The sequence below is a fragment of the Ipomoea triloba genome, chromosome 11 (genome assembly GCF_003576645.1).
Source record: "Ipomoea triloba cultivar NCNSP0323 chromosome 11, ASM357664v1".
In the NCBI taxonomy this organism is placed as follows: Eukaryota; Viridiplantae; Streptophyta; class Magnoliopsida; order Solanales; family Convolvulaceae; genus Ipomoea; species Ipomoea triloba.
Genome location: NC_044926.1, coordinates 3,645,142 through 3,667,961, shown reverse-complemented (window position 1 = coordinate 3,667,961; position 22,820 = coordinate 3,645,142). Strand labels below are relative to the sequence as shown.

At 36.3% G+C, this 22,820-nt stretch overlaps 4 protein-coding genes across 8 annotated transcripts; 2 read left to right on the top strand and 2 right to left on the bottom strand.

The window, feature by feature from the left end:
- The first annotated feature begins 114 nt into the window (after positions 1 to 114).
- On the top strand, positions 115 to 3,860 carry LOC115997235 (scarecrow-like protein 21). Of its 4 annotated transcripts, none has more exons than XM_031236750.1 (3): positions 115 to 225; positions 1,552 to 1,659; positions 1,908 to 3,860. In XM_031236750.1, exon 3 carries the CDS (start codon positions 1,989 to 1,991, stop codon positions 3,624 to 3,626), a length of 1,638 nt encoding a protein of 545 aa, XP_031092610.1. In that variant the 5' UTR covers positions 115 to 225; positions 1,552 to 1,659; positions 1,908 to 1,988; the 3' UTR covers positions 3,627 to 3,860. The 4 variants fall into 4 exon arrangements, with proteins under 4 accessions (XP_031092610.1, XP_031092608.1, XP_031092612.1 ...); XM_031236748.1 differs by having other exon boundaries at positions 1,552 to 1,667; XM_031236752.1 differs by lacking the exon at positions 115 to 225 and adding an exon at positions 263 to 465.
- A 565-nt stretch (positions 3,861 to 4,425) lies between these two features.
- Positions 4,426 to 8,693, bottom strand: LOC115997236 (WRKY transcription factor 1-like). Of its 2 annotated transcripts, none has more exons than XM_031236753.1 (5): positions 8,484 to 8,689; positions 7,096 to 8,070; positions 6,835 to 7,003; positions 6,570 to 6,719; positions 4,426 to 4,948 (listed from the first exon to the last, which is right to left on the bottom strand). In XM_031236753.1, exons 2-5 carry the CDS (start codon positions 8,063 to 8,065, stop codon positions 4,708 to 4,710), a joined length of 1,530 nt encoding a protein of 509 aa, XP_031092613.1. In that variant the 5' UTR covers positions 8,066 to 8,070; positions 8,484 to 8,689; the 3' UTR covers positions 4,426 to 4,707. The 2 variants fall into 2 exon arrangements, with proteins under 2 accessions (XP_031092613.1, XP_031092614.1); XM_031236754.1 differs by lacking the exon at positions 4,426 to 4,948 and adding an exon at positions 5,311 to 6,297 and having other exon boundaries at positions 8,484 to 8,693.
- Positions 8,694 to 10,910: 2,217 nt separating this feature from the next.
- LOC115995613 (SEC12-like protein 2) lies at positions 10,911 to 15,786 on the bottom strand. Its single transcript, XM_031234701.1, has 10 exons — positions 15,429 to 15,786; positions 14,216 to 14,310; positions 13,741 to 13,891; positions 13,513 to 13,604; positions 13,297 to 13,393; positions 12,689 to 12,764; positions 12,452 to 12,572; positions 11,688 to 11,801; positions 11,513 to 11,583; positions 10,911 to 11,415 (listed from the first exon to the last, which is right to left on the bottom strand). The coding sequence occupies exons 1-10, from the start codon at positions 15,690 to 15,692 to the stop codon at positions 11,306 to 11,308; spliced, it is 1,191 nt and encodes a 396-aa protein (XP_031090561.1). The 5' UTR covers positions 15,693 to 15,786; the 3' UTR covers positions 10,911 to 11,305.
- A 4,037-nt stretch (positions 15,787 to 19,823) lies between these two features.
- Positions 19,824 to 22,400, top strand: LOC116033978 (BTB/POZ domain-containing protein At5g48130). Its single transcript, XM_031276536.1, has 4 exons — positions 19,824 to 19,924; positions 20,009 to 20,078; positions 20,361 to 21,464; positions 21,663 to 22,400. Exons 1-4 carry the CDS (start codon positions 19,824 to 19,826, stop codon positions 22,383 to 22,385), a joined length of 1,998 nt encoding a protein of 665 aa, XP_031132396.1. The 3' UTR covers positions 22,386 to 22,400.
- The last annotated feature ends 420 nt before the right edge of the window (positions 22,401 to 22,820 follow it).

Here is a 22,820-nt window from a genome sequence, read left to right as displayed (position 1 = left end):
TTTTTCAAAAAAAAAAAAAAAAAAAAAACATATGGCATTCTTGTAGTTTTCACCAAGTTTAAGTGACCTTTCTTAACAAAATCTCTTATTATTTAATTCAGAGTTTTATATTTCTATCAAAGGGTCTCTTTCTCTGCGTTCTCTCCTTCTTGTGCTGAGTCAGTGAGTGTAAATGAAGAGAGTAAGACAAAAGCATAGGAAGACGATGGATTTCTTCACTTCAAGGTTTGTGTGCCAGCACCTGCTTCATATGATGACACTTCTTAACTGCTTCCTATTTTGTTCTTTGCATTCTCAGTTGTTATATATGATTCTATTGTTCTCTAATCTTTTCACCTTTGAGTTTTCCCTCTTTTACTCCACTGAATGTTTTCTCTGATTTTGTTTCAATTCTGGGTTTTACTTTGTCCTTGTTTTTGGGTTTTCTGATTCCTTCGAAAATGGGTTGTTCATCATCTTCCAAAGGTTGGATTTTTATGCTTCCACTTGCTCTCTCTGCTCTATTGAGTACACAATTCTTGAATTTATTTAAGCATGCTTGGGTGAGATAGTACTAGGATGTTTTTTTTTTTTTTTTGAAAACCTAGTACTAGGATGTTAATGCACAAAAAACATAAACATGGTGGATTTTGAGGAGAAAACTGTCAACTATCTTCTCTCTCAGTTGTTTATCATTGTATCCACACGAGCAGTTCAGTTGGTATTCAGATGTTAGATTGTAGGAAGGACGTAGGTCCTGACAATTATAGTGCAAGAGTTATAACTAATGTGGTGGGGCTACTGAGTGCCTGAGTCACCTTAATTTGCCCAATCGTTATATTGTGAACCCCGATCCACAGTGCACTGTAGACCTTGGTCCAGAATTTGACTTCATAAGGTACAGTATTCGTGTTCATAATACACATACATATAAACACGATATAATGAACATGAATTCTGTGTATTATGTTAAGTGTTTATGTGTCCTCAGCTATATAATTTTGTGCATTATGAACATGACTTCTGTACTTTATGAAGTCAAATCCTGTATATTGGACCAGGGTCCACGATATAAATTGCCAATTTGCCCTTCATCATCTTGTTGGGTTGGGTGTGGGCCCTTGAGGAGGGATTTTGCCTTTTGGGCTAAGTTGTTGATCACTGTGGGATTAGAATATTTTTAAAAACTTTTTAGCCAATGGGATCTGCTAAATGTGGGGTGACTTTCAATTCCAATTCCACATTTCCACTCATTAAGAGGGATGGATGGATAGTTAATTATTTGAAGTTTCTACAGTGTCAGTTCTTAATGATTGGACCAAAATGTTTATTGCCCAAGTTGGGAGTTTACTTTTTTGGATTACATCTCCATAGAAAATTCTGATGATCAGTGTATCTAAACAGACTAAACAACAGCAAGAGGCAATCTGAATTGTTGGATTACAGGAAGCATTTAATCTTTCTTGTATATTAGCAACTTCAGTAGCTTGATTAAGCCATTTTCATTCCTGTGGATCATATGTGGGCTGTGCTGATAGACATTAACTTAGCAATGTTGTCTGTTCCCTGCAGATGTTTCTGAAATTTGTAGCTTCGGATGTCGGTTCTGCATAATTTGTTGCTTAGCACACAATTTATGACTACTTGCGGTTTTCAAGAACCTAGCAAAGAGCCATAGGGGTAAGAGGGTAAGAGCAAGTTTGAGCCTTCGGGATTTGATGTTAATAGACTATGTTTGCTAAAACTTTTATACGATGATAATAGCAGCATAGATATGTAATAATTCAAACTGGCTATATTTCTTTATTTTTGAGTACTACTGACTCTGTTACAAAGTAGTATCTGTTCGTAGCTACTTTCTCGATTTTTTTGTACTTAATCTCTTTTCTCCACTGTAGTTAGTTTATACTTTCTGTTTTTTGGAACAGCGATCGTCTTAGGAACCGAGAATGCTGGCTGCATAAATCGTGTGTAGACCTGAAAAGAATTAGAAAGGAACGAGATTGTCAATGCAAGCGTCTCAACGTCTCAGGACATCAAGCATGTCGAATACAATGTACTATCAGCCTGTTCAAAAGGCGGAGACCTACTGTCTGCCTCAATTTCAGAATTTAGACCACCAGCCGAGCTTCACTAATAACAGCATAAATGGAGGTAATCACGCCATTCATCCTCATTGTGCCAGTTATTACACCGAATTTTCCTTGATGAGTAGGGCTCACGGTCTTCACAACTCATCGTCAACTCTCAGTTTCTCGCCAAATGGGAATTCTGTTTCCCAACAAGAATCTCAGGCGTACATATCAGGCCTGCATCAATCCCCTGCCACTACTTACAGCTACCCCATTCGTGAATCGTGCTTTGGGGATGAAGTGAATGATCTTGATTTCAAAGACAAGTTGAGGGAATTAGAAACCGTGATGCTTGGACCTGGTTCGGATATTGTGGAGAGTTATGCAAATACCATAGTGTCGCCAGAAATAGACAGCTGGGAGGAAATGATTGTGGCCATCCCCCGAGGGGACTTGAAACAGCTCCTCGTTGCCTGTGCAAAAGCAGTGTCGGATAATGATTTGCTGACAGCACAATCGTTAATGTCTGAGCTATGGCAAATGGTATCGGTGTCGGGGGAGCCAATTCAGCGACTAGGAGCATACATGTTGGAAGGGCTAGTAGCGCGTTTGCCTGTTTCAGAAACCTCGATTTACAAATCTCCGAGATGCAAGAAACCATCGAGTTTCGAGCTGCTTTCTTCTATGCATATCCTGAACGAGGTCTGCCCTTACTTCAAATTCGGGTACATGTCAGCTAATGGCGCGATTGCTGAAGCAATGAAAGACGAAAAAAGAGTTCACATAATCGATTTCCAAATCGGGCAAGGCAGCCAGTGGGTGACTCTAATCCAAGCTTTTGCTGCTAGGCCAGGGGGGCCACCCGAGATTCGAATAACCGGAATAGATGATTCTACATCAGCTTATGCGCGCAGGGGAGGCCTAAGCATCGTGGGGAAGAATCTATCCAATCTCGCGGAGTCATTCAAAGTACCATTTCAGTTCCACGCTGTAACCATGCCAGGCTGCAAAGCTCAACTCGAAAACCTGACAATTCAACGCGGAGAAGCACTGGCTGTGAACTTCGCCTTCATGCTACACCGTATGCCAGATGAAAGCGTGAGCACGAGCACTGATAATCCCCGGGGCCATCTACTTAGGCTCGTTAAAAGCCTGAACCCCAAGGTAGTCACCCTCGTCGAGCATGAATCCCAATCAAACAGTCCTGCTTTCTACCCCCGGTTCCTTGAAGCCTTGGATTATTACAGCGCGATGTTTGAGTCTCTGGATATGACCCTCCCAAGGAATCACAAACAGCGCATCAACGTGGAGCAGCATTGCTTGGGGAGAGATGTTGTGAACATAATAGCCTGCGAGGGAACCGAGAGGGTGAAGAGGCATGAACTTCTTGATAAGTGGAAATCGCGGTTCAGAATGGCTGGTTTTAGTCCATACCCTTTGAGTTCTTTGGTGAATGGTACAATCAAAACATTGTTGGAAAACTACTCTGATAAATATAGGCTGGAAGAAAGAGATGGAGCCCTTTATCTTGGCTGGAGGAATAGAGATTTGGTTGCTTCATGTGCTTGGAAGTGAGTAGTACTCTTCTGTTATGTTCTCTTTCCAATGTAAAATAGCAAACAAAGATGGAACCTCTACTTGTCTCTGTATTGTCTTTTTTACTTCTGTAATATAGCTAAAGCCAGTAATAGTTGGAATGGTGGGATTACCAAATACTCCGTACTATAAAGGAGTTTATAAATACAGTAGTGATTTGTATGTAAAATAATACTCTGTATGGAGTAAAAAGGGTTTCACCTATGATTAAGGTCAAAAGTGTATAAAATATTTTTAAAGGAAGGTCCAACTTTAAAACAATCTGCGGTAACAAGATGATTTAAATAGAGGGGACTCAACTAAATTGGTTAAACTTGACTCTCATAGGAGTAGTTTATTGATCCTTTTTGTTTCAATCGTTCAGCAATGTGCAACTGAAATTGGTTTATCAATTTTTAGGTTGATTTACCTTATAGTTCTTTGCGGCTAGAGTCCCAAAACAGGATTTATCCAGTGCACACTTTCGCAAAATTAGAGAATAGAAATCAAAAAACAGACCAAAGATCTTGAGATTAAACGGTATTACTGTGATTGATTCAAATAGGAGGTCACAAGTTCAAACCACAGTGAAAACATTGACTCTTTGTTCTTTAATAAATTGAGAAAATATGTATAAACAAATACTCCGTACTATATTATAACAGACTCAATAGTACTAAAAAAAAATCACAAGACAATGTTTACCCAATACTCTATCAATAGTATTTCTTTCATTCTTGTAGGTTACCTGCAGCAGGTAATGTGGACTCATCTCTCACTAATATGAAGAGGCGAGGGATTAGCAGAATAGCAATGGTAGTATCATGTAGAATACGTACAAGCTCAATTCAATAAGCCAGCCAGTAAGATGAGGTATCAAGATTAGATATTTATGACAATCTACATTTGGTTCGTCAATAATATAATTTGTACAATGAATATGAGCTTTTTCCACACCCTGTCACAACCTAAGCAGTTAAATCTATGGACCATAATGATCGAGCAATCGTGATCATAAACCTCAGAGCGATGCTAAATGATCTTTCTTTATCAAAGTGAATTCTGCATAGGTATTCCATCTTCAATTAGCACCAATGTGAACAACCATATCCAGGCCCACATGTTTGTTTTCACCTGATTCGGGTCTCGACTCTCCACTTGTGGCATCGCCCTCTCCTGAATTTTGGGTAATAGTCCTAGAAGCTGGCATGTCGTGGTCGTGCTGCCCTTCGTATGTTGTGATAACCACTTTTGGATCATGGGACGCCCTCTCGACGTGTTTCTTCACTGGACACCCTGCATTTGAGCATCTGTAATAGCTCCTAGAAAATGGAAGAGTTTAAATTAGAGAGGATTAAATGTTTCTGAAATACGAGAATGAAACATAACATGAAAGGCCCACAGAAAATCAAGTACTCCATATTTGACATAAGAAAAGCTCCAGTTGTAATACTCCATACATGTTATATTGTTATCCTTCATTGGTGGGGCGTGTTTAACCAGTTGTCTTCTTAGGCAATTTGAGTGGCATAACTAATATCATCATTTATCAAACTTGTCTACTACGGAGTAATTAACAACTTCAACAATGTTAAATAATTATCAAAGAAGTCTGGGATAGTCAAAATTTTCAGAGAGACGATTGAACCAAGATGACAATAGTCAAGCTCACCAAGATTGGCTGTTTTGGGAATTAAAGAATTGGTTTGACTCCTGTTTAAAATATACTGTTTTCTAACCAACCCAATTGATTTTCTATTTGCTGTGTAAAATATACTATTTTCTAACCAAACCAATTGATTTTCTATATAATTTGTATTATAATATGATTAGTTCTGTTGGCATTGATGTAAATTGCATGAATTCCCAACTGTTAGTTTTCACTCTTCACTCCTTAGTTCTCCCCCACTGCCCTCTGTCACACACTTGTGGGAGTTGTGGGTCAACCTCCACAGCTTATCACCAGATTATCTCCATCCATGTCTTTCCAGTTGATTTTGCTTCACTGTACACACCTCTGTATGTGTGTTTCTCACTTTATTTCTCTTTCTCTCACCTCCCTCCTTTCCCAATTCCTATAATTTTCCTCGAGGTTTTTTTTTTTTTTTTTTTTATAAATAATGATAAAAAAAAAAATGTGTTTGAACCTCAAAACCTATAAAAGTGAAAATTTGTAACTACTGCAATCAGATACACAGGTTTAACACTTTCACCATTCTGTGAGAATGCCAATCATGGGTACACCCTCAAGAGACTCTTATGTAGTCATCTTGCTTATGATTATTCACTTCAGGTCACACTCAGTAAACACAAGATACATGTTCTCTATATCATCCATATAGACACATTAGTTTCTTCATACTTTGAAAAGAAAGAAAAAGGGAGAAAGTACTAAAAGCTCACTAATACACATGCAATGCAATTAATGCAAATAGCACATAGTTTACCAATCAATGCTTGGAATCCATTAGCTTATAATCCACAGGTTAGACAAAGAATTCAGACAAAGGTACTACATAACTTTTTATATCCCCATGAGACTACTAGGAGACAAGGAGATGACTACCAAACCATAACTCATAGAAGTAAAATATACCACATGAAATTAGAGTCCAGAGGTTCAGGCATATAAGCATGTAGTTGCAAGCTTAACTTCTTAGATGCCTTATACCTATAAAATTGAGCAATCACAATGCAACTAATCAAATACAGGAAACTCAAATAAAGAAATGGGAAAGAAAGGGCAATTATCTTTTTGGCTAGTAATTAATTAACTTTCCAACATTTGCTCCAAGATGGCATCTTTAGCTGCAAAATAGGACAACAGCTATACAATCGACTAAGTGGGAAGACCTAATCACACACAAATTTCAGAAAAATGTAAAACAAGCTATGAATATGAAATTACTGAAAAGATTCTTCCACCAAAAGAACTCTATTTACCTGGGGTTTGGGTTTCCTTTTACTAATTTCTGGCCATACTTGCGCCAGCGGTAACCATCATTCACTATATCCACCTCACTCATAGTCTGAACAACATGCCTTGGCTCACCATGAGGCTTATTGTCATCAGGACTAGAAAGGCATTTCTTCCTATTGAATAGGCAGTTAACAATTAGAAATGTATTAGTAGACAGTGGCTGTACACCAGAACTCAAAGGGTAAAAAACAGGGAAAAAGAGAAAAGAAACTATTGAGTTTGACATACTGCTTTTTTGAATCTGGACCGCCACAGTGATCATCCTCATCTCGCAAATTATGTGACTGGAGGACTGAATCCCTTGCACCTATATCAGCCGAAACAACACCTACTGGTGATGTAATCTGTTTTGGCTCAGGAGTTTCGCACTTTTCCCCCTGTGTAACAGATTGCGTACCTTCACCCAAGAGAATGCTATGTATATAAGTAAAATTCCTAACTCAACATCAGTCAAAAAGGCACAAAACTTACTCAGCAAACTTGGATTACCTTCAGAAGGAGTCATGATAGGCAAGTCTGGTCTTCTCATTTGGATAGGGAGAATAGTCGGAGCATTTATCTGAGGGCTATTTTGAGGTTTAGGATGTTCATGGTTTCCAATGTAGTTAATTTCTGTGATATGACCATCTTGAGATCTCTCCACTTGTCTCTTTGCTGTGCAATTAGTGTGAGTACATTTATAATAACTCCGAATAAATTCATTTCCTCTAACAAGCTTCTGTCCATACTTTCTCCAGTTGTAACCATCTTCTGATGGTTTTTCAGGGGCTTTTGAAGGAGCACTTCTTTGATCAAATTGTGGTGTGTGGGCACCAATTTCAGGGTTCCTCCTAGGCTGCAATTTATCTAAACCTTTTTCATGTGGTTTGACATACGCTACTCTTGCTTGATTAGAATGAGTAGCAAGGACCTCCATGCTCTGAATTTGTAATTGCTGTGGATTATCTGAATTCTTTTCAGGAATTACAGCGAGAGCGAGGGTTTCTGTCCCATGAATTTTTTCATCGTTACTCTGTTCATGCCCAGCGCCATCAGACTCCTTCTTTGGTACAATAGAAACTTGGCTAAACTGTGAAGCATCAGTGTCACTCCCTACGCCCTGTTTCTGCTGAACTTCTTCTCCATCTTTCACTTGAATCCCAGAATGAGAACTTTTTTCTTTCTCCGACTGTGATGCAGAACTCCCATTAACAACACCCTGCTTTCGCTGCATATCACTTGGCACAGTTTCACACTTATCAGGAACTGCAACTTCCCTTTCACTTGATTCAGATGCTTCTGCCTTAACATTAGGGCTCAATCTCTTCTGCAGCTCACCAGAAACCCCCTCAGCTGGCACCAATTTATCATTTACTTTGTGTTCTGTCTCTGATTCAAGAGAGCCAGTGCTAGGCTCCCGTTTCGGCTGCAATTTTCCAAGCGAGCCTTCATCTACGCCCTCTTCCATGGGCGTACCCATTAAACCTGAGACACCAATCTCTCATAATCAGCTTACAGCACCACAACACACACACACACATCACAGACAAGGTGACAGAGCGACAGACATCATAATTCATACCAAGCAAAATTGAAAACACTAAAAACAGTCCCCCCAAAAAGGGTAAGATAGTTCATACTAAACCAAAATAGGTAGGAGAAAGTAAAAAAGAAAAGGAAAAATACGATCCTGAAATGAGATGTTGACACAAATAACCTAGAACTACTAAAAAGCTAAGGAAAACAGATTAAAAAAACTTTAAAAACGAAAATCAATTGCGGTTTTCATCTTATTTCATCTCCCTTAACTAGAAGACAGGCGTAGAAGCTGCAACCCCAAACTGAATTCAGAAGCAGAAACAGCAGAGAAGTGAGAAAACGAACAGGAAAAACCCTACCCGAAACCGATCGAATTCCGACCCTCCTGGAGCTGAGCGTGAGCTTGAGATTTTCCGATTGAGAGGCGCCGGAGAGAGAGAGTCAGAGCAGCCGTCGATGGCGGAAGAGAGGGAGGGAGGAGGGAGTAGCAGATTTGACTTGGACCAAGTACTCTTGGTATAATTATTAGCATAAACAAAAACAAAAACAATATTGTGTTAGGCAATTTGGGCTACCCAAAAAGAAATACTGAAATCTATAACAGTACAGTAGAGGCAATTTATATCTTGTTCTGGGTTACACGTAGGATTATGAACTCTAGATTAAAGTAATAAGATACAAAATTCATTCTCGTAAAATATATAATTTAATACAAAACACATAGCATAACATTATAGACCTTGAATTGAAAAGATGAGATACAAATTTTATATCTGTAAAGTACATAATTTCATTGTATAAGACACAAAAAATCATAACACAATACGCATGGTATATATTTACTGATTTTTTAAATATGATTTAGGTACATAATTTGTATTTAGACACAAAATTTTATAATACAAGACACAAAATTTCATAACATATGACACAATTATTAATTTATTTAAGATACATAATTCATACTCTTAAAGTATATAATTTTATAATGTAAGATAAAAAATCACAACACGAAATACATATAGTGTAGTGTGAACTTTGGAGATTGGTCCATGGTATAAGGATTGTACATCAGAAGTAGCATATATGCGTATACGATGTATCTATGTTTGTTGTTGTTCACGTGTGCGATTGTCCCAACTGCGCAGATGCTCTCACACACTGTACTTGCTGCACCCTCAAAGTCAATCCGCATATTTATATCATATTTGATTCTGAAACCGAATTATGCCTTCTTGTGACATTAAAATACACTTATTTTGCTTCCACAAATAGCTCAAATTTTATAATTTTATAGACATCAAATATCGATCCTCTCATTTAAGAGCTCGATATTTACCTCCCTATCATCCTATTGGGTCGGTCGGAGTAAGGGTGAGTATCGATCGTTTTTCAGTTAATAACTTAAATAATCAAATTTTTAATCGATCAAAATCTGACCAACCAACCTTCATAACCAATATAACTTAAACCAACGGTTTCTGTGGGTTTAGATTTGTTAAATATAACCGTTTTTTTTTTAGTAAAATAGCTAAATTTATTTTATTTATTTGGCTAATGCTAAAATACTAAATTATTAAAGGAAAACAAATAATATCTTAGTATTTATAATTAATTAAAATTAATGTCATCAAGTACAATAGTAGTTTGGTGAGATAAATGAACTATATTTATACATTATATGGTTAACAAATACCGTGCAATTCAATAAGTGATTAAAATTAATGTGATAGTCTATGAACTTGTAAAATGTAATGAGATGGAGTTAGATATTTTTTCTTCTTTAGATTAATCTTCAATTTTGGGTTTTCTCTTGAAACCCCCATAACCAACCAAATAATCAATTTTTTTTTTTTTACCTTAATAACCGAAATCGAAAACTGAAATATTCGTGCGGTTCGAATTTCGATCGTTGGTTTTTCGGTCAATTTATTTTTTATTATTTTATTTTATTTTATTTTTGCTCATTCCTAAGTTGGAGTGCAGAAACTCTTGGAGTGAGATTTTGTAATTTTTTATCTCATGTTTAAACGATTCAAGTTTTTTTTTTTTTTTTTTTAATTATAGTTAACGTTTTCGGTGGATGGATTACCATAGAATGTTCATTTCATACAAGCTGAAGTCAAGCTCTTGATTAATTCAAAATACAGATTCTTTGAAAACCCGTGAGTGTTGCATTTGTTAACCATAAACATATTCAAAATTAGGGTTATATAAATATAAATTTAGGTATTTAATGGAGTGGATGAGGAGGAATGGAGGATAGAATTTTATTAAGTAGTTTGGGTTGGCATACACTATCTTCTATGGTTTTGGTACAAAAAGATTGATTTTTCTTTTAGTAAATTTTATACTTTTTAGGCAAGTAAATAAAACATGTAAAAGGAATTTGTCTTTGATTATGATAAAAAGATATGTGAAAAATATTAATGTATCGATCGACAACATATTAATATACGCCAAATATATGCTTTTTTTAAGCACTCATGGTTCTTTACAAGATAGTATCTGTCCGATCCTGTGACCACCCATTTAGACATCCTATAAATTGTCAAATTGATCAAATTAATATATACATATTTTTTATTAAAAAAATCAAGCAAGGTGTAAAACTTAATCTCCACCTATTGACTATTGTAGTCTATTGTCTAAGTCTAAGCTACCAGACAAGGTGAAAGTAGTTGATCAAACTCACCATGGTCGGTGAGTTGCTAAGTAAGCCAAAGTTATCATTTTCGAAATTAGGAACATTCATATCATAATCCAAATTAATATTCAAGGTAAAATGTTCAAATCCTGGTATAATGTCATTCATACGATTTTATCAAAGTCAATGTATGTAACATCAATATATCGTATAATAACTGTTACTGATACGTACACTCTAAGAGCATGACGTTCTGGTCTCAGTTTATTTCTAAGAGAGGGAAACCGTTCATCTAAAAATTATGTACAAAACAAAAAAACAAAAAACAAAAAACAAAAACAAAAAAAACAAAAAAAGAAAAAAAGAAAAAACAAAACAGATTACAGTGTTGGGTGATCAGTTCCACCAAATCCAGAACCTAGGCCCATCATAATCCACTGTCCCAAGTATGAGGAGTAGACTTTCTGAACGGTCTACAAAACAGGCATTAATTGAAAATTATCAAATTGCAGATCTGAGGTAAATTTCGATACTTCAAAACTTGATTGGAAAATCGAGCGGCAATGAGAGTTTCCCTTCGCGATTCGCATAATATACAGCTATCGCCATTAGAAGAATTAAAAGAATGATCCACAAGTTGAATCCTGTAAAGGTGAATGTACAGAATTTGCAGATTAATGCCATGAAACTACAGCTTATTTGATCAAGAATTTGATTGGGGAGTTCAAGGGAACTACATACCTTTTTTATTGGACTTGTCCTTGATAACTGTCACCCTTACACTTGAATCCAATGAGGTAGAGAGCAAAGCCCTACAGAAACCACACGGATCATTTGTTAGGCATGTTGGAGAATGCAGGTGTATGCAAAGCAAAACCTCCTAAAAAGATGGTGCAATGTAGTTAGTTATCAGAACCTTGAATCGTCGGAGAACTTCAACGTAGTCACGAGACCAAGATGTGCTTTCTTAACAGTGGTTAGTACTCGTAAGTTGGAACTCAAGATAATAACATCTCCTTGAATGGTCCCACTGTGCAGTAAATCAACCATAGGTAGTTAGGTAAAATAAATCAATCTGTTCAACATATATAGATATCCAAATAAGTCTAGAACATAAGGTGTATCTAGCACTAGATATCATCTTTACTCTTTAGCATACCCAAACACCACTGCTTCTTTCCTTATTCGGTGCTTTTCTTGTAATTGTAGAAACAGAAAGTCACTACTATGAAGTGCACGTCAAATGAAGATGATAAAATACCCTACATGACCCATGCCAGGAACTGGGCAAATTTCAAAATTAAAGCACCATAGTAGCCATATGAAGCGCACTAATACAACTAAAGTGGATAAGATGTCTTACATGACATCTGAGCTACAATAAGGGCAAAGTTCAAAATTAATTGAAAAGCCTTAGCTCCATAATCATCACCCATTCTAAAATAAAGAGTTTGGAATTCAGACTCAAGTAATCATGTTATTATCAATCTATCTTATTTATTGTTCTATTGATCTCATCTCTTGCTTATATAGAGTGGCTTTTTGCTACCTGTTGGACCCTGCAACTAATTATTTCTTAACAGAACTCATCTATAGTTATTTGTATAGAACAGTCATGCCATATTGCCATTAAGTAGAAACATACAAAACTCAGGGTGGGAATTTTGCCCAAAGTCTTACATTGCTAGGAGCTTCCCATCAGCTGAAACATTAAAGGCTGAAATTGGGTCGCGGCTAACCCATTTTGAGCTCATCCTATTCCATGAAGCAGTGCTCCACTTCACAATACTTCCTCCTTTTCCTACATGTGGATGAACACATCATATGGTTACACAACACTTCACAATTCTTCCTAGATGTTTATTGATAAACTCAGTGAAAACAGAAGTGAGGAAACATCCAATGTTACATATCTACCTTGCATTGCAGTGACATAAAGTGCTTGGTTATTGTCACTACTTCGTGAGAACCTACAAAAGCCTAAAACCTCATCCTGGTTTTAGGAAAACACATATTGTCAGAGGATACTGGAATACAGGTAATTTAACCAGCAAACTAACCAGCAAGTTCATGGGATGACCAATGCACCATGATTCAGTCAAATAAATAAGAAAAACCTGGGATGTATTGACACAATTTTGGAGTATTCCAGAAATATAGAAATGAAGCCAATACATACTTTACAAGTTGAAGGAATAAATTGGAAACATTCTAAGAGAAAATAGATCTTCCAGATGGCACCGGAAGGTATATATTAAAGAAAGTAGGGATGTGACACATGCTGAACACTGCACTATTGTGCACTCATCAAATAAAATAAAAGTTTAAAGAAATAAAGGGCACATGAAGAAGCAAACTTCTGCAATCAATAGTAGACTACTCCAAGACAAAAAGCTCTAAATTAACAAAGGGGCATTAAAAAGGGGACATTCAAGCTATTTGAGATAGAGACATTTAATTATTCCAATACATAGAGTGACAAGTTTTTGAACACCAAGGTGTGCAAATGAAGATCGAAATCTTACATTTTCCTTCTGCAAAGAAGCCACTGATGCAGATGTTGAGACATTCCAAACCCTACAAGGGCCACTTCCAGCAGATACAAGAAATTTCCCATCAGGGCTGCAGAGATAATCAAATCAATCCAATCAAAAGCCAAATAGATTGTACAACTTAAAGGCCTTAAAGGTATTGATAGTAATCTAGTATGAAATCAATAATAAAAAGTAACCACTATGAACCTGAAATCTAAATCTTTTACACAAGAATGGGCATTGGCCTCATCAATAATGATTTCCATGCTAGGCCATTTGAAAACTCTCAGCTTGCCATCCTGTTCTGCATAAAAAGCAATAATCAAGAAAACCATGTTTTTGTTTTACTAAATTTTTTTTAGCTGCATTTTGAAAAAATAACAGGAAATGTTGTGAACCATTACACTTTAAAGCAGTAGAAATGAAGACATTTACCTCACCACCAACAGCAAGTAGAGAACCCTCATTGTTAAATGTTAGTGCTAATTGCTGTCCAACATCTTCCAATTGCTTAAGTAATCTCTCAGATGACTTCACACTTAAAGCACCATCATCTGTGTCACTGCCTGCATCCCACTCAAACCAACTACAAAGGGGAAAAAACAGATTAAGTAATATGGTCTAAGAATTCACAAAAAGTATATGCAGTTTGGAAGTTCAAAGGTTGAAAGAGTTAAAAGTATACGGTGTATCACTGTATAAATCAGTTATTACATATCAGCATATACCAAAAGTGCATGGGACAGAGTACGTGCAATTTATGTAGATTTTACTTTCACCACACTAGAGTAAGAAGTTTTTTTCTTCTTTAGTTAAAAAGTAACACTAAGTTAAGATGCTAAAGTCAAAATCCCTCAAACTCCTTTCCATACATGTAAATGCTTTATCATAAATAATAATGAAAGTTTACCTGCAACTCTTTGGTAAGGAACAAATAAGACCTTCTCCCCCAGGGTGGACAGTCATCCTATAAGGAAGATCACTGCCAGTTCCAAGCCTTGCCACCTTAATGGAAATACAGTTCATAGACTTAATATCAAAAATTCTTCCTCAGAAACAAAATTTAGGATCATGTACCTTCAAGTCCTTTCCAAAGGCATTATTGAACAACTAATAAATAGTTAAGCAAACAGAAAAAGAAACACACCTAAGATTTCAAGAAGCCAGCATTTTAAGGTATTCCTTCAAACTATTCTTCTGTGTAAAAACCTTTCAGTTTCCATCACATAGTTTTGCTATTTTTGCATTTCAAATTATCATTAAACGCAAAGCAAGAGTTATCCATATAACTATGTTTTTATGGTGAAATTTTTTTCATTCTAGTATAACATAAAAGAACTGCAATGACTTAAGCCCAAAAATAAATTATCCTTCAACGCTTAATTTGAAGAATAATACAATATGTAAAAATAATAATAATAATAATAATAATAATAATAATGAATGAATTATGTTATTTCTTCTGTCTCAATGTATTCATATCAATAACAAACTAGGAAGATTTTAGAGTTGAAACATTTTTCAAAGAAATGTTTTCCTGTTTTTCAGGTTTTGGTTTCCTTAGCAGTAGAATTTAGTTTACTCCATATTAAAATAGAGACCACGGATGAGTTACAGCAAATACAAGTGTAAGCCATTTCCATGAAACTAACCAGCCAAAGAGTCAATAACAATTTCAATTCCATATCACTTCCCCTTATGCCACAAGGGCAGCTTTCTGCATTTCTGATTTAGTCTAGGGTATGGTAATTGACTCATAAATGGGATGAAGGCAATCAAGGCATGTGTCTAGGAATGGATAATGGTGAATATATGTAGCTAAGCGAAAATTGATATAACAGCTCTCTGCACTCTCACGGCTCCTTCCCCCTTCTTCAATAAACATTAAACACCAGTGTTTCTTCTGCAATTCCCTTCCCTTTCCTCCCCTTTCAATTGCTCATTTCTATCTCATTATTCATAGCAAAAGCAATGGTGATTTTCAGTACACATACATATCCATACGTAAATGAATGGATCACATGCTTATAGAGCACAGATGCGACAGATAACGGCAATTTTAAACAGAAAACATATCGGCAAGCGAGAATGAAATGGAAATATTATCATAATTTGAAACTCACAGGTAGATCGGAGAGAAAATTGGAATCGAAATCGAATCGAGCTAGAAGGATAGCATTGGGGATACCACTATTCCCTTCGCCGCCCCCTCCAGCCATGACGACGTAGTTGTGGGTGGCGATCGGAGGCGACTTGTCGGCGGCGTCCTTATCGTCACCATCTCCCTCCGGAGGCGGTTTGGGGGCAGATCTGATGGCGCCAGGTGGGACCCAGGCAGCTCCGTACACTGGGACCCCATACTTCTTGCAGCTTTCATCGTTGGCCATAATCAGTATGCGGTTGATCTTAGAGTGTGCAATGGAAGTTTCTACTGAAGATCTGTGTTTCGAAGTCCCTTATTCAACACAGTGAAGTCGATGACATTCGTTCATCCGGTTGTATAATATGAAGGGGCGATTTGCACATTGCAATATACTTTTGGGGTTACATTGAAATATCCAAATCTTTGGGGGCAAAGTACCAAAGTTGGGGCGATTTGCAAATTACAATATACATTTGTGGTTAAATTGCAATATCCAAAACTTTGGGGGCAAAGTACCAAAGCTAGAGTTAGATTATTATTATTTTTCTAAAACGTTTCTTAAACTACTCGTAGAATCAGGCATTGCACAAAATATTGGTATTGTTTGGCCATTGACTATTAGCAGATTGTGTTAAATGGGTTTGACTAAAAAATTGAATCGACGATTTGTAAAAAAATTTAGTAAAATTAATTGTTAACGTTAGCGATTAACATATAAAATAACCTAATTAAAATGATATAAATATATTTCATAATAATAATAATAATTATTATTATTATTTATTATTATTATAACTTTTTATAATAGTCATTTTAATATTTTATAATTATTATTATTATAAAAGTTTCTTTAGAAAAAAATAAAATAAAAAAATTATGGGCAACTCCCCGGCCTTATTATATTCTTCTATTTTTTTCACACCGATATCTCGGTTGAAAAAGTAGAATTAGAGTCAAGCGTCGTATATAAAGAGTCTCAAGACTCCAAAGTTATTTGTTTGCTCGCCCATATGAAAATTAGATGGGCAGACAAGTGTTGAGGAGGCAAAATGACTATTATATTAAAGGACCCTTGAAGACTCATCAATGGTAGTTCAAATTTTTCTTTTTTCTTTTTCTTTTTTTTTTTATTTTAATAATAGGGGCTTTTGAGGAAATTTTTTTTCCCCAAAATGTCAATTCTAAACGCTGCTAAGTGTAGTATTTGGGGATACAACGATTGGAGCGAAACGCTACTCCAAACTGCGGGTCGGATTTACCAAACAACATTTATTGCGGATTCACTTTTTACCAAGCAAGTCCATTGTGCCTAGTTGACATACATGGTACATAAAATATAGGATTTGCTCCTATAAGAACAAGACTTCCCGTGAAAAATGTAGACAAATGTTAGTTATTGATTTAGTAAATTTAACGATTGAAGAAAAAAAACAAAGTGACCCAATTTTAAAATTTTGTAATATTTATAAAATTAATCACACTATTTATTTCTTTATTTTATAACTATTGATCATTTTAAATAGACGAATTAGATTAGTTTACACTTCTCAGAGAAAACTTAGTTTTAATTTGATTATCCCATTCAATATTGTATCAAATAACAACATATTATTAATTATAACTTAAAATTAGGAAGATCTTCCAATTTTTCATAAGAGGTGGTGATCAATGAGCATTTCACAACATTCTAGCATATATACTTGATACATGAATTGAATTAATTAAATGATAAACAATTGAATTGAAGGAAGAAAACAATTAAAAATAATATTTTATATTATATTTGTAATACAAGTTTAACTTATAAATATGGAGGTAAAAAAGAAAGATATCATAAAAACAATAAATAAATTTAAAAAACATAGAATTCATTATCCCTCTTATTACAAATTTACCTTTTATCATTTTTCTTTCACTTGACTTGGACTTTTTGTATTCTGATCTTATAAATATATCTATTCTTGTATTTGATTATCAATAATAAAACTCTCGTTCTCATCATATTTTGACATTTTTGATTAAAAATTCATGAAATTAAATAATAATAATAAATTAAACACCATATTCTACTAAATTAAATGAGATATAAACAAAATTATTATAAATATACTATATATTAAAAATAATTACAATTAAGAACTTAGTAATACTCCAACAACTAATAATAATTCTAAAGTTGCACGGATATTTAGAAGTTCAAATACTAATATTATTATACTATGCATGGTGAATAGAACGAGTATAAATGCATAATAATAACAATATAATACAGAGTAATATATATTGTATGGGGATTTGGGGATTTGCCGGTAGTGAGCAAGCAAAATAGTCAAGAAAATGGCAATTTTTGAGAAGCCGTGCCGTTTTGGGCGTTATCTTTCGTTACAAACAACGTCAGACTTGTGCTGCACTTCATCTCCGATCCCATCCTCTTTTTTCCACTCTTTCACTAATTACCATACTTACTACAGCTTAGACTACCTAGTACTACGCGTTTTACTTCATTCCTAAACACTCTTCCTCTTTTCCAAGACACCCATCCATTTCATCACTTAAATAATATGTTTCATATATATATATATATATATATATACTTCAACTTTACAAGATAACACTAGTAAAAATGTAACTAAGTGGCATGACGACCACAAATCAAAAAATTGATTTGATAACCACAAGGTTCTAATAAGTTCGATTCTCTGTGCGGGTTGTTTATTGATTTTCTTGATTTGAATTGATTAACTATGAACAATCTAGGCTGATTATGTCGTTGTGGTCATTTTTCTGCTAGAGTCACAAGACAAACTTCACTCATGCAGCAATGGCTATGAGTTTTTTCATAAATCAAAGTGTAACTAAGTTAAACTTAGGCATCCCTTTCCTTATATATGTTGTGACATGATTACCAATATATAAGTATTTTCAAAAGAGCAATGCTATCAACCTCTCATTTATTTCTCCTAATAACTTTCCCTTCTAATGTAACATTATCTTATTGGTAGTTAAATTTATTTTTTAATTAGTAGTGGGGCCAACCAATTCACTGGTAACCAACGAATAAAAGCGATAAAGCCTTTCTCAAAGTTTATTGGCTAGGTAAGAATAAGGTCTTAAGTAAAAATTGTCATGCATCTAATACTCCAATGATATGCATAAATGTAATTGTTTTGTACACTTTTACATATTAATAAATGCAATTTATAATTTTACGCAATGTATTTTAAGAATCTCATATCTTGAGTGTATTTTTAAGTATACACTTTATAATTTTACATGATATATATACGACAATTCTCTTAAAAATGATGTTACATATATTTGGATTTAAACTCTCAAACAAAAAATAAAAATAAAAATGCAAGACTTAGAGTTGAAGTAGCAAGCAAAAATGGGGCAATCGATGAGCCAAGCAAACCCGGGAGAGTGGCCAAAGGCACCGAAAAGGCGAAAAGGCAAACTCGAACACGATACAGAAGTTAGACTTTGGTGCACCAACCTAAACCAAAGGTTACGCCATTGAAAATTGGTTTTGTATACCAAAATCTTGAAATTCAGCACTACTGAAGTATTAAACAATCTATTTTTCTGGGGATTAAAATTTGTGAAAAGATGGTTTTGCACGTGTTTCTATTGTCCATGCAGCAATGGAGTTTCAAACTCTCAATCTTCAATGCCCTCTTTCCAGCCTTAAAAATAGGATTTTGAGTCCCACCCGTGCGCCTGCGACTTTGACCAACCATCACAAACAACAATAAACACAAAATCATAAGTTTGATTTTTAGTGAAATCAGTCTATTAGTCTTTTTTATTTAAGTGGTTTAACTCATTATGGCCATTTACCATCTAGATTAAGATTTACTTAGTACAGACCCTCGAGTAGTAGACTGTAAGTTTTTATTGTTCCCAAAAAAATTTCAAATCGAGCAATCCAAGCCAAGTTAGTCAACAACTGACTTAGTAACCATGAGGTTGCAAGTTCGACTTTTTGTCTATGGACATTCTTGGTTTGAGTCAGTCAACTATGAGCAACTTAAGTTAGTTCAGCTTGTTGTGGTCTTTTATAGACTAGGGTCACAATACAAGCTTCATAAGTATTTCCATAAATCAAAGATATCTTAAACCGGTCATAACTCAATTCAATTCTCTTTCTTTATAGACTTTAATATTAGTATTGTGGATTTTTGTTTTAGTAAAAAAAAATTGTTAAATATTCTTCCATGTGTTGCAAACATTTATGCTAACTGAGAATTATAGTACAGCACCAAATGTTTATTACAACTTAGACACTATCTGTCTTCTTCTGACTCCCTGCATTTACTGCCAATCTGCCATTAGAAGAACATCCACCATAAGTCACCTAATAAGCTGAGCTCTAATGGATGCCATCATTTCAACCCCAAAAGGAGCTGTGGGCTTCTCAAGTCCTCGTTCATCTCCCAATGTTGCAGCCCTCCTCAAGATCAAGATCATTTCTTGGTACAATTCTCATTTCCAATCTGTGCTTTTCTGAATCTTTAATTTGTCTGATTCTTTCTGAAACTAATTAATGGCTTGTTTCAGGAGCCAAGAAACCGGATTGCCTGTTTCTGTTCGCATTCGCTTTGCTAATAGAACTTATAATCTGCACAAGGTGAGTATGATAATAAATAAGATCATCAGATTAAATCAATCAGGACTAATGAATCATAACTTCTGCTATTGCTGATGTAATTGTATATTAATTTCTTGATTTTTAGCATCTGCTGTTGTCAAATTAAATCCATCAGGACTAATGAATCATAACTTCTGCTATTGCTGATGTAATTGTATATTAATTTCTTGATTTTTAGCATCTGATGTTGTCAAATTAAATCAATCAGGACTAATGAATCATAACTTTTGCTTAATTGTGTATGAATTTCTTGAATTTTAGCATCTGCTGTTGTCAAAGAGTGGATACTTTAAGAAGAAACTGAATGAATCAGAAGAGGTTGAGCTGCCAGATGATTTCCCTGGAGGGGCAGAGACATTTGAGGCAATAGCCCTCTTCATCTATGGATCTCCCACGCTAATCGACCCGTTCAACGTGGCAGCCCTGAGGTGTGCAGCCGAGTTTCTCGAGATGACAGAAGGGCACAGCCCGGGCAATCTGTGCGAGCGTTTCGACATTTATCTGAACCAGGTCGTGCTGCAGCGCTGGGACGACACTCTAGTAGTCCTGCAGAGGTGCCAGTCCTTGCTCCCGGGGGCCGAGGATTTGCTGATTGTCTCTCGGTGCATCGAGTCTCTGGCATTCATGGCCTGCATGGAGATTCTCGACCCCGAGAGGAGAAGGGATCACCCGATTGTCACACTCGAGGCGTTGGCTGTGGCGATGGCTGATGAGCCGGCTTGGAGCAGCCAGAACCAGACACTGAAACAGATTCTCAGACAGGATTTGTGGATTAAGGATCTCATTGCTTTGCAGTTCCCATTCTTCAAGAGAGTGATAGCCTCTCTCAGGAGACAAGGCATGAAGGAGAAATATGTTAGTCCCATCATCCTTTTCTACGCGAACGAATGGGCGATATCTCGAGCTGAAGACGACACGAAGATGATCCTAAAAGGGATTCTTGATTTGTTGCCAATGGGGGAGAAGGCAAGTAAGCTCATCCCAGTTGGTTTCTACTTCTCCTTGCTCTCCAGATCTCTCGAGGCCGGTTTGGCAAGTGACAGTAGAGAAAAACTGCAGCATCAGATTGCCTCCCAGTTGCATTTGGCTCAGGTGGAGGACTTTCTGCTACCAAATAATGAGTTGGAAACTATGAAAAGTATATTTTCCATATATGCAGCAGCAGCAGCCTTCAACATGGAGTTAAACCCTGCCCCTTCCCCGAGAAATTCCGCTGTGGCTGAGCTATGGGATGCATATCTAACCAAGATAGCCGTCGATCCACAAGTCACTTCGAAAAGATTCATGGAGCTCATAGAAACCTTGCCCTTGTCCTGCAGACAATCTCATGATCACCTGTACAGAGCCCTTGACACATTTCTTGTGGTAAGTCGCTCTGATACCACTTATTAAGATCAAACGTTTAACACTATGTTAAAAAGGCAGGGTGCTGGACTTGGTCTTTCAGGTCTGTGCCCAGCAATCCCTGGCCACCTGGTGGTGCTGGACTTGGCCCTTCAGGCCTCAGCCCAGAAATGTGTTTTATCTGCCATTTTCATGAGTTTTGTTTCACCTTTATGTTAGGCACATCCAAGTATATCACAAGATGAGAAATGGCAAGTATGCAAGTACCTGAATTGCCAGAAACTGTCACAAGAAGTGTGCATTGAAGCAGTACAGAATGAGCTGATGCCTCTGAGGCTCATTGTCCAGGCTCTATTTGTTCAGCAGCTCAACACACAACAGGCATTCAAAGAATGCTCAGACTCATTTCGGTACACGAACGGTGGAGAGTTCTCCGGCAGCATTGCAAGCTCAAGATACACAAATCCCAGAAGCCAAAACTTGGAAGAAAGTCCCTGCATTGATAGAAGTGAAAGGAGCAGCAGACCACTAGGCTTCTTGCTGCAGAAAGATTTGACATTCCACAAGTCTGAACTCTCAAAGAAGGATTACGAATCAACAAGCTTCAGAATCCAGAACCTCGAACACGAGCTCCAGTCCTTGAAACGAACCCTCGAGCTGCAACACATATCAAAGAAAACAGGGCCACCGCCTGCAAAGAAAGAAAATGCTGCAGCTTCAGAAAATTCTCAACGCGTGAGACCATTTGGTCTCGAGGGAAGGACTCCAAGCAGGAAGAGGAAGCCCATTATTCACATGGCTAACTGCATAGGATCTGTGAATTTCGCGTCCCATAGAGGGTATGCCACAAGATTACTGAAAGTTTTAAGGAGAATTAGTTCTTTTGGCAGAGTCAAGTCAAGAAGGACAAGTGCCTCAGGTATTAAACAGAAGAAATTGTAGCTTGTTGAACTATAGTTTTCATGCATGTAAGTTGGTAATTGAATGCTTGAAGAACTTAATATGTAAAGAAACAGTTGCCTAATTTATTGTGTATCAAGAAATTTATGCTAAAATCATGTAAATGGCAAGTAACATCAGAATAAGCAGTCATTTGATCTGCTGTGTCTAATGACAACCTTTGGTTAGGATCATTTGCTGTCACAAAACCAAAGATTACATGACATAATTCATAACCACTCTGATAACGAAATAGAATCCGACATGCCCGCATGAACTCAATTGATTCCTAGATGGTAGATTTTGGATTACACCTAATGTGGTGACTCCTTGTGAGCACCAGGCACTAATCCTTAAATATGATCATAGTTTGATTCTAGTTCCGATGGTTCACAATTCCAAGAAATGACAAACCAGGAACAGGAAGGCTCCGGTTCC

Bases quoted from the DNA above. Each gene is read 5' to 3' on its own strand.
- LOC115997235 (XM_031236750.1), top strand. From the start codon at position 1,989: ATGCAAGCGTCTCAACGTCTCAGGACATCAAGCATGTCGAATACAATG.
- LOC115997236 (XM_031236753.1), bottom strand. From the start codon at position 8,065: ATGGGTACGCCCATGGAAGAGGGCGTAGATGAAGGCTCGCTTGGAAAA. The intron at 7,004-7,095 runs GTAATCCAAGTT...TCTTGGGTGAAG, and splicing joins TATCATGACTCCTTCTGAAG to GTACGCAATCTGTTACACAG. The intron at 6,720-6,834 runs GTATGTCAAACT...CCTATTCAATAG, and splicing joins GGTCCAGATTCAAAAAAGCA to GAAGAAATGCCTTTCTAGTC.
- LOC115995613 (XM_031234701.1), bottom strand. From the start codon at position 15,692: ATGGCCAACGATGAAAGCTGCAAGAAGTATGGGGTCCCAGTGTACGGA. The intron at 11,802-12,451 runs GTAAGACTTTGG...TTTACTGCACAG, and splicing joins GATGGGAAGCTCCTAGCAAT to TGGGACCATTCAAGGAGATG. The intron at 11,416-11,512 runs GTATGTAGTTCC...TCACCTTTACAG, and splicing joins GGACAAGTCCAATAAAAAAG to GATTCAACTTGTGGATCATT.
- LOC116033978 (XM_031276536.1), top strand. From the start codon at position 19,824: ATGGATGCCATCATTTCAACCCCAAAAGGAGCTGTGGGCTTCTCAAGT. The intron at 19,925-20,008 runs GTACAATTCTCA...GGCTTGTTTCAG, and splicing joins AAGATCAAGATCATTTCTTG to GAGCCAAGAAACCGGATTGC. The intron at 20,079-20,360 runs GTGAGTATGATA...CTTGAATTTTAG, and splicing joins GAACTTATAATCTGCACAAG to CATCTGCTGTTGTCAAAGAG.